This window comes from Armigeres subalbatus, chromosome 1 (genome assembly GCF_024139115.2).
Source record: "Armigeres subalbatus isolate Guangzhou_Male chromosome 1, GZ_Asu_2, whole genome shotgun sequence".
NCBI classification, from domain to species: Eukaryota; Metazoa; Arthropoda; class Insecta; order Diptera; family Culicidae; genus Armigeres; species Armigeres subalbatus.
The window spans coordinates 10,569,054-10,578,850 of NC_085139.1; the positions used below are offsets into that span (position 1 = coordinate 10,569,054).

A 9,797-nucleotide genomic window follows, 5' to 3' on the forward strand; every position below is an offset into this window, starting at 1 on the left:
GTGCTCGCAGTTTATAACTGTAAAGTGTTTAACGAAGTCTACGCTTCGTGTCGGCAATGTCGGCAATGTTGGAGATGTAGCTTGAAAAGAAAAGCAGAAGAAAATGTAGCATTTGCCTTTACTTACGCGACTATTATAACAGCTTTGAACATAAGAAACTTCCCGGGCCCCAAAAACTTTGGCATACAAATTTTCACGCCGATCGAACAATTCTCATCACTTATCACATAACAATCACTTTTCGCTTTCCTTCACTTTCTTCTTATATTTTTCTATTGTTCCCTCATTCATTTTCTCTTCCAGGTATTTTTCCCCAAATGTTGTTACACCCTTTTTCTCTTCGTATTTTTTTCCTTCTCTCTTTTTTGCCTTTCTCGGACAACAAAGTAGATTAATCTGGGTTTTTATTTTTCTTTTCATTTCAGAAAAAAAAGCAATTTGTATTTTTGATGAAATCTAAATTGTTGATGATATTTTGTAAATGTTCTGACTATTACTTGGTAGTTAGCATATTACATCTATGAGATTGAATTCGAAATGAAAACCATGATTATAATAGATCACAATGCTCTTTGAAGCATATTAGATATTAAAAAAATGTCTCCGACTAGTCGGTATTCAAGTAAACATTATAACGTAAGCGAAGCACAGATCCTATTATCGACATCTAAATTGTCTTTTCTTTCCATGCTTCCATCAACACACTCGCACACAATTGCTCCGTTAAGTTTGAGCGTCTGCGAATCTCATTCGATTATCTCGTTAGATGATAACAAAAACAGATGTTCCCCATTCAGACGGTGGGTGCCAACACGTGGCCAGAGTTTCAATCCATTTGTTGGGTAACAAATCCAACTAACTCACCTGGTGGACAGATGCATTCGCCTTCCTGCATTGGAACCTGCCGGGCCGCTCGCGATAGTTTCAGCGCCGAAACGTCACGACGTATCCTCGGCAGTTCGGCGATCTGGAACGAAATCTTCCGCACCACATCGGAGACGCTGGCCTCCTGGTCCTGTTCCTGGCGGTTCTGGTGCCGATGACTTCTGCTATATACATCGCGGATCTGGCTTTCCAGAACACTGAGTCGCTCTTCGATACTAACTAGGCTAAATAATCTATCCTCTAAATATGATTGGCGGATGTTGGCGTAAATGGTGGCACCCAGCGACGTGATGCACAGCAGATAGAAAAGGTAGCTGACCAGACTGCTGGCCGATGAGGAGGAGCTGGATTTCGTTTTGGGTGGAGCAGCACCACGCTCCAGGCCACTACCACTGCCCTTGCGGCCGTGACCGTTCAAACCCGTCGCATTCTTTCTCGTGGGGCTTCTCCCAGCTGCTTTGGCGCTGCTAGCTGCTGCTACCGTTGATGGCGATATTGATGACGGTCGCTTTTTGGTGTCCTGCAGCAGGTCAGCCTCGGCAACCGAATTCGGCTGGCGCTGCTTCGGTGGAATGTCAGAAATGGTTTCCATGGCACATCGGGGACCTTCAATCCACTACACTACTCTATGTTTCAGACTGCACGTGACTTCCACTATGCTACACTCACTGGGCTTCGGCATTTCCATTATTTTGCTTCATTTGCCGGCTTGCACTTTGGCGTTTTCTTCGCCCTTCTCACCCACCGACTTCACCAGTCTCCGCTCGGAACTGAACCGGAAACTTTTTTTCTTCTCCGACACTTACTTCTGCCACCTCAGCAGCGGGAAAACTTTTTCACTGAAAAACAATAAATTTCCTTTCGATACTTTACTCTTCTTCTTTCGATCATCGAATCCAGCGAAGAAAAAAAGTCGGGAAATTAAATTAAATTCACTCCCTCGTTTCGCCGTTAATCCTAGCAACCGCACGGAGAAAAACGCACCACCTACTACACTCGAATCAACGTCAAACTTTTGATTTTCTTCGTTTCCGTTCCCCACGCACTCCCAAAATCTAAAAAAAAATCCGGACTACTGCGGGAGTTGATGGTTCGATCCCGGGGACACGCGTCTCCTGCTCTACTCCTCCGGGAGATGTTGTCCGTTCCGCTCGTTGACACCGACTGAATTCTCGCTCGAGCGGTCCACCGACATCAGGTTGTTGCAGCAGCATCCATCCATTCAACAAACCGAACCGACCGACAACTGCTCAACTGCACCACATGTGATGGAGCGGTTCTGCTCCAATCTCGAGAGCTCGCACTCGGCCGATGAGCGGCGACCCGTCAGCCGGTGTGAGCGATTTCACGGTTCAACCGAAATATCATTAATAATGCAGCACGCGCTGGCTGATACTACTGGTGGTGGACGGTCTGCTGCAGCAATAACCAATGGTCAAGCCCGGAACGCCCAGGAGACATCCGCCGTCGACGACGACGACAACGACGCTAAACTCGCCTTTACACACCGTTTTGTAATGCACCACTGCGGGGATAATAAATCAGGATTCACACTCGCACGGGTGCACCGGGCGTGACTGCACGCGGGTGTCTTGAACCGAGGGAGGGATCCTGGCGCAATAATGGCGTTCCCTCAGACTGCGAATGAAACCGACCAAACGGGACCGAGTTCGACGATGGACTGACTCCGAGTCGCTGGCAGGCTGGTCCCGTTCCGTTCCGCGGTGCTCGGATCAAGTTCACGGACCGGCGTTGTGGGAAAGAGCGAATGGTACACAGAGAGTGAGCGAATGAACAACGCCGTGTGAAAATTTTCTCTGTTATGATTTCGAACGCAGCATGCCATGCTTTGCGATAATTATGCAAAGGATCAAAGCATGCTGGTGGGTGGGTGGTGCAAGAGTAAACGGAGCGCAAACCGGTTGGTGCTCTCAACAAACGTGTCGAATGAACAAAGAGAAAAGATGAACTCCGTCTTAGAGATTATAACAGTTATAACTAGGAGAACGAGTTTGAGTCGAAGCGCGCACGTCTTCAGTGTGAGCACGTGGTTGGCACCGTTACTATATCGGAGTGATATTTAACTTCCATCGATTTTAGCACTCACAACACTGTTAAGAGATTACAGGATTCCCATGAATGTAAATACACTTTATCTTCTCTTATATATAAAAATGAAATGGTCTGTGTTCGTATCCGCATAACTCGAAAACGGCTGGATGGATTTTTTTCATTTCTTCAGCAGAAACATTCGTTATAGTTTCCGACGGGTTTATATGATACTTCCTAATGCGATAATTACGAGTAAAGTTGAGCAAATCGTGAAAAACTAAAATTCTGATTTCTATGCGAACTTTGCATGGGCAGTTCGGAACGCACATTCTCCCCTACTATGCAGGACAACGTCTGCCGGGTCGACTAGTCTATATAATAAAAATGAAATGGTCTGTGTTCGTATCCGCATAATTCGGAAACGGCTGGATGGATTTTATTAATTTCTTCAGCAATTATGTTCTTTATTGTTTCCGACGGGTTTATGTAATATTTTTCCGCGCGAAAATCACGAGTAAAGCTGTTTAAATCGTGAAAAACTAAAGTTAAGAATCGTATGGAAATTTCACTTGGGCAGTGTAGAACGCGCATTTTCGCCTACTATGCAGGACAACGTCTGCCGGGTCAACTAGTATAACATAAATCTTGTAATAATCATATTGAAAAATCACATATAGTCATTAACGATTCGTTGTCCAAAAATCACACGATTTGTGTAAGTATAAAATAATGTGCACGATGAGGTTCCATAGATCTTAATCAATATAAATGGTTCGTCCGGATAAAATAAAATGCATCGATAATCTTACTGAAATTTGAACTTAGTAAATAGTTCAGATAAATAATAAAAATTCCGATATTTAATTGGACTCAAGGACAAATCGTTTTTATAATAACGACAGTGGAAGTGAGGCAAACTGAATTGTATGAGGCAACTCGATTCCAAGGAGGTCTTCGAATTCGACTAAATGGATTGAGTATCGTCGATGAAATAATTAAAATTGAAGACAATTTTATTCTCTTTAGGGAGCAACACAAGCGCCAAACATACCATCATTTAATTGATTTATGGTCAATCCACTGTTTATTTCAAATTACCCAATCAAAGGTTGGCCTTGTTCATTGGAGATAATTTATCATTTAGTCGAATTTTGTCCAAGGGAATGATCTACTGTAGATATTCAATTCTTGATTGAAACTTGATTATTTAGCAGAGACAGCATAGCATATCAAGTATTGCCAGGGGTCTTTACGAAACAAATGGTGATCCTTTTCAAATACGCAAACACTCCAATTGCTTTTTCTTTTGATCCGTTTGAATAAAACTAATTGAAATTTTTGAGTAAATACAATTTAATGTTTATTGTTTACATTCTTTGAGTAGTTGGTTTCATCAAGTGCGCAAAAAATCTCAAAATGATGACCAGTGCGTACGTGCGTTATCAAATATAAAAGGGTTCTGAAGCATCGTACCATCACACCTGGAAAAGAAAGTTGGAAATAGTGTATTCCACGGTGTCTGGCGTCACAAAACGCTTCAAATAACGTCTTATTGATGAGTTGATCGACAAAAAAAGTTGTCAGGTCAACGAAAATGATTACAAACGTGTGGTTGGGGCCGAATCCCTAAGTACGAGAAGTGGTTAAAAAGTTGAATTTGAGCGATAATTTCGTGCACAATATCAAAACACGAGGTGCACCACGTACGTTTAAAGTTCAGAAGTCCCAGAACCATGGCGAGAAACAGAATACGGTTGCAAAAAGGAGTGCCCGAAAGTTGTGCGATCAGACGTACTTTAACCAGATTCTAGGAAACCTCTTTGTGGATGCCAAGGATGTTCCCGAGAACCTCCGGACACAGAAGTTCTTAATTTGACAAGCGATTTGTACTTGCGGAAAGACTCCTTTCGATACCGCAAGCACCATGAATGGACAGGTGCATTTGGAAAAGTGTCTCTGGGGAAGGGGGTTGAAAATTTCCACAAAATGCGTAAGTAAATGGCCAAAGCGTAACATGTTCATCCTGCGCCTTTGGCGAAACCTTTATTGAGCGCCTTTCTTACTAAGGAAATTTAAAATTTAAATATTTCGCAGAGTAATTTGAATCTTACCTAATGCAAGATAAAAGGATTTGGTGGTTTCAAGAAGTATTTTTGCCCTTTCAAAATGTCACAAGCTGAGAAATTTGTACAAAAATATCTATGTAATCATAAGACAAAGACAAACATGAATTGAACGAGCTTTTAATAAAAGCGAACTATTTTATGTTGAATTAGTTTTCGAACGATTTTTCAATAATTCCGAAATGCAATGTCCGATCAATAGCAAACAATGGGACCGCATTCCCCGTTGAATGCAACTTGCTGCGAGTAAATCGGGTAATGCTAAGTTCCTAAAAGTGTGTCTACAAAATTTGTACACAAACATACATACGCACATACAGACATCACCTCGATTCGTCGAATTGAGTCGATCGGTATATAACACTATGGGTCTCAGAGCCTTCTAAATTGTTAAAAATTGTTTTTTGTTTATTTGTTTATTTGTTTATTTGTTTACTTGTTGTTCAAACCTAAAATCTTAATGAGGGCGTAGATGTGGAAAAGTCCTTTTGAACATGTCACTGATGACGTACTCAAGAGGACATAAAAACCACATATCTTTTCCAATAACATATAACATATAGAATACAAAAAAGTCTCGCTTACTTACATAGATGCAACAAACATAAAATCAAAACAATCATAAACATAGTCAAAATTTTGTTTCTTAAAATTAAAGTGTGGTCAAGTATTCAGGTATCCAGTCCGTAAGGTATGATAATTGTCGTCACTCGTCGCGTGTTTCCAGTGCACCGAGAAAAAAAAATAGACCAAGTAGCAAAACTCTGACAATTGAAAAGTGATGGACAGAAACTCACCTTACTGTAGCAGCTGTTTAAGTCGGTTCTCGAAAACAGATGCAGAGATGTTGTAGTCAAAAAGCCAGTACACTTTATTGAATTCTCTGGTTATCGCAGTGATGGGTTCGTTGAGTCCATAGTATGTTCTCCGAAAATTGGTTCGCAATGGATCTCTCGGTCGTAGAGTAACTGATGGAGCGTTAAAGTTCAGTTTTTCCAGTATATACGGAGCATCAACCACAGCTAACAATAGTTTCCCAGCAAAAAGTGCTCTACTGGACGCTCGTCGATCTCGTAATGATTCCATAGCAAGGAGGCTGCAACGCGTTTCATACGAGGGAATATTTGCAATGTCATTCCACGGTAGTAATCTTAAAGAATATCTTGTGAACTTTGCTTGAATGGCTTCAATTCGCCTTATCCAGATATCAGCATATGGGCACCAAACCACACTTGAAGTTTCAAGCGTGGAACGAACGAGCGAATAGTAAAGCGATCGTAAGCAGAAAGGTTCAGAAAATTCACGAGTTGATCGTATAATAAATCCCAGATTCCTGTTTGCTTTAATAAACAATAAACATTTTTAGATCATCTGCATAAGCAATGCGAAATCCAGCAGGAAGTAAGCAGCATACATCGTTGATAAATATTGAAAATAGTAACGGTCCAAGGTTACTACCTTGAGGTACCCCTGAGCGATTAGTAAAGTACTCCGATTGTGTTGCGCCAATTTTAACAGATATCCGACGTTCAGTCAGATACGAGTCAAGCCAACGAGTTAAGCTTGATGGAGCTCCAAGGCGATCGAATTTAGATAACAGGATAATGTGATCAACTCGATCAAATGCAGCTTTCAGATCAGTGTAAACTGTGTCCACTTGATTACCCTCTTCGATATTAATCAGACAGTGAGACGTAAACTGCACAAGGTTGGTCTCAATCGAACGACCAGGAAAACAACCATGCTGATCCGGAGAGATGTATGACTTCGATGCATAGAACAGGACGTCTCCAACGAGAATTTCAAGCAACTTAGATCCAGCACAGAGTGAAGTAATACCTCTGTAGTTATTCACGTTACGTTTATCTCCTTTTTTGAATACAGGAAACATATAGGACTCCTTCCATTTTGTCGGAAATTTCGATTCAACGATTGACCTGTTACATATGATGGTGAGTGGAGTACAAAGTGCCATCGCGCATTTTTTCAACACTATTGATGGTATACCGTCAGGACCAGGAGCCGTCGAAGATTTCAATTTGTTGAGAGCATTAAGAACATCATCTTGAGAAAAAATGCATCTGCTAAAGTTAAAAACATCACGAGGGACATCAAGCAAAGCTTCAGCGATTTGATCAGCAGACACCGATTCGTTTTCGAAAACTCCCGAAAAATGTTTACCGAATAGTTTACAGATTCCGTCGCATGTATCTGCTACTTCATCATTCAAGAACACTGTTTTAGGTAAACCGACTTCCTTTCTTTTGGAATTCATGAACGACCAAAACTGCTTCGGGTTCCGTTTGAGATTTGCCTCAGTTCTCCTGGAGTAGCGGGTATACAGAAGTCGATTGTATATTCGGTACCTGTTGCTTGCTAAGTTGAAAATTCGCTTCGATTCCAGATTTCTTAAGTTTGTGTAATTTCGCAATGCTTTGGATCTGCGTCGTTTCAAATTGCGCAGATGGCTATTCGACCATGGTGGCTTCCTTCGAGGCAGAGGATTAGGAACATGAGACTGAGAGTAAAACAACTGATTGAGTGTTCCAGTGAAGAATTTATTAGAGATTGAGAGTCCGGCAAAATAAAGCGTCCATCGTCAGGAAGCAGAGGAAGGCAAACCGGAGCCGTAGATGTGTCGGAAACAGTTGTTGCGAGCAGCGGGGAGTCGTTCTGGAACGTGTTTACTCGATTGAGGGCAGATGCAGTATCATTGGTAGCTTCGGGCGGACATATACTACAGTGAGCTTAACCTGGACCAGTCAGTCGATTGAGCTGGTATTCAAAGACCGTTGGTTGCTACTTTGAGTAGTCGACAAAGCTTCTACGCTTCAGCAGTTGTCTCTGGTATACCGGGCATGCTTCGCTCCATGCAGCATGGTTTGTCTCGATTCGTAGTTTCCGTTCCACGCTCATTTGCTTACAATTCGCGCATTCCTTTTTATTAGATTTACACTCTTGCACTGTGTGATTTTCACTGAATATAGGGCACTTGGTTACTTCGGCCTTACAATCCTTACTCTTGTGATTGAATGTACAACACTTGAAGCATCTAGTAACCTGCAAGCCATCGATCACTCGACAGCGATTCCACCCACAGTTCAACTTTCCTTCTTGCATCACCTTATTGAACGTTACTGCATCTAGTTCAATAATTGCACTCACATTGTTAAATTGCAACTTTCTGATTCTACAGGAATTTCTCCACTACTTCATTCAGGCTTTTGCTCGAAGTTTCCTTTGGAATTCCTCCGCAGGCATTTACTCTAAGTTTCTTTCCGGAATTTCCCCGGAAGTTTCTTCAGGTATTCCTTCGGAAATTTCTTCAGGAATTGCTACGGAAGTTCTTTCAAGAATCCATTCAGAAGTTCTTCTTCTTCCTGATGTTACGTTCGAAGCTCGGGAGTTCGGTAGCTCCGAAGTTCTTTCAACAATTCCTTAGGAAGTTCTTTCAGTAAATCCTTGGAACATTCCTTCAGGAATTCCTTTTAAAATTTCTTCAGGAATTCCTCCCAAAAATCCTTTAGAAATTCATATGGAAGTTCCTTCAGTAAATTATTTGGAAATGCATACCAGAAGTACCGTCAGGAATTCCTCCGGAGAAATTCCTGGAGGAACTTTCGGAGCAATTCCTGGAAGAGCTTCCGAAAAAAAATCCGAGGAAATTCTTGGAGGAACATCCAGAGAAATTCCTGAAGGAATTTCCGGAGGAATTTAGGGAGGAACTTGCGGAGGAATTCCTGGAAGAACTTCCGGAGAAATTTCTGGAGGGACTTCCGGAGGTACTTCTGGAGGAAGTTCCGGAGGAATTCGTGGAGGAACTTCCGAAGTAATTCCTGGCGAAATTCCCGAAGGAATTCCTGAAGGAACTTCCGGAGGAATCCCTGAAGGAACTGACGGAGGAATTCCTGGAGGATTTATGGAGGAATTCCTGGAGAAACTTCCGGAGGAATTTCCGAAAAAAAAATCTAGAGGGACTTCCAGAGGTCTTTCTGGATACATTTCTGAAGAAACTTCTATAGGAATTCTGGAGGGAATTCCGGAGAAACATTCGGAAGAATTTCTGAAGGAGCTTTCGGAGGAATTCTTGAAGAGACTCTCGGAGGAATTTCTTGAGAGACTTCCGGAACTCCGGTACTTCCGAAGAAATTTCTGGAAGAACTTTCAAAGGAATTCTAGGACGAACTTTCGTAGAAATTTCACTTCCGAAGGAATTCTTGAAGGGACTACCGGAGGAATTCCTGGATAGACTTCGGGTGGGATTTCTGTAGGGATTTCCGCAGGAATCTCTTGAGGGACTTCCGGAGGAATTCATGGAGGAACTTACTCAAAGGAATTCCTGTTGGAACTTCCAGAGAAATTCTTGGAAGAAATTTCGTAGGAACTCTTGGAGAAATTTCCTGATGAATTTTTGGAAAAATTTGAAGAAATGCCTGAAATATTGCTCTCATTCATTGTTGGAAGAATTCGCAATGGAATGCAAACAATTTTTCAAGGAGGAATACCTGGAAGAATTATAAGAATTCTTTGAAGAATTTCCGTATGATTTTTTTTGAAGAACTACTTAAATAAATAATTAATTAATTATTATCATTATCGGAATTACATCCCCACATTGGGAAAGAGCCACCTCGCAGCTTAGTGTTCATTAAGCACTTCCACAGTTATTACCTGCGAGGATTCTAAGCCAATTTACCATTTTTGATTCGTATATCATGAGGCTAATACGATGATACT

At 41.7% G+C, this 9,797-nt stretch overlaps 1 protein-coding gene across 15 annotated transcripts in view; it reads right to left on the reverse strand.

Annotated features, from left to right (window-relative positions):
• The window catches only part of LOC134221577 (collagen alpha chain CG42342), a 638,959-nt gene extending 636,405 nt beyond the window's left edge, over nt 1-2,554 (reverse strand). For 5 of the 15 annotated variants that reach the window (XM_062700820.1, XM_062700817.1, XM_062700835.1 and 2 more), the window contains exon 1: nt 865-2,355. In XM_062700820.1, the coding sequence (XP_062556804.1) occupies nt 865-1,477 (613 nt within the window). In that variant the 5' untranslated portion in view covers nt 1,478-2,355. Of the gene's footprint in view, nt 1-864; nt 2,356-2,393 lie in introns of those variants that run through there. The other 10 variants (XM_062700788.1, XM_062700810.1, XM_062700825.1 and 7 more) reach the window with 7 other exon arrangements.
• Between the last annotated feature and the right edge of the window lie 7,243 nt (nt 2,555-9,797).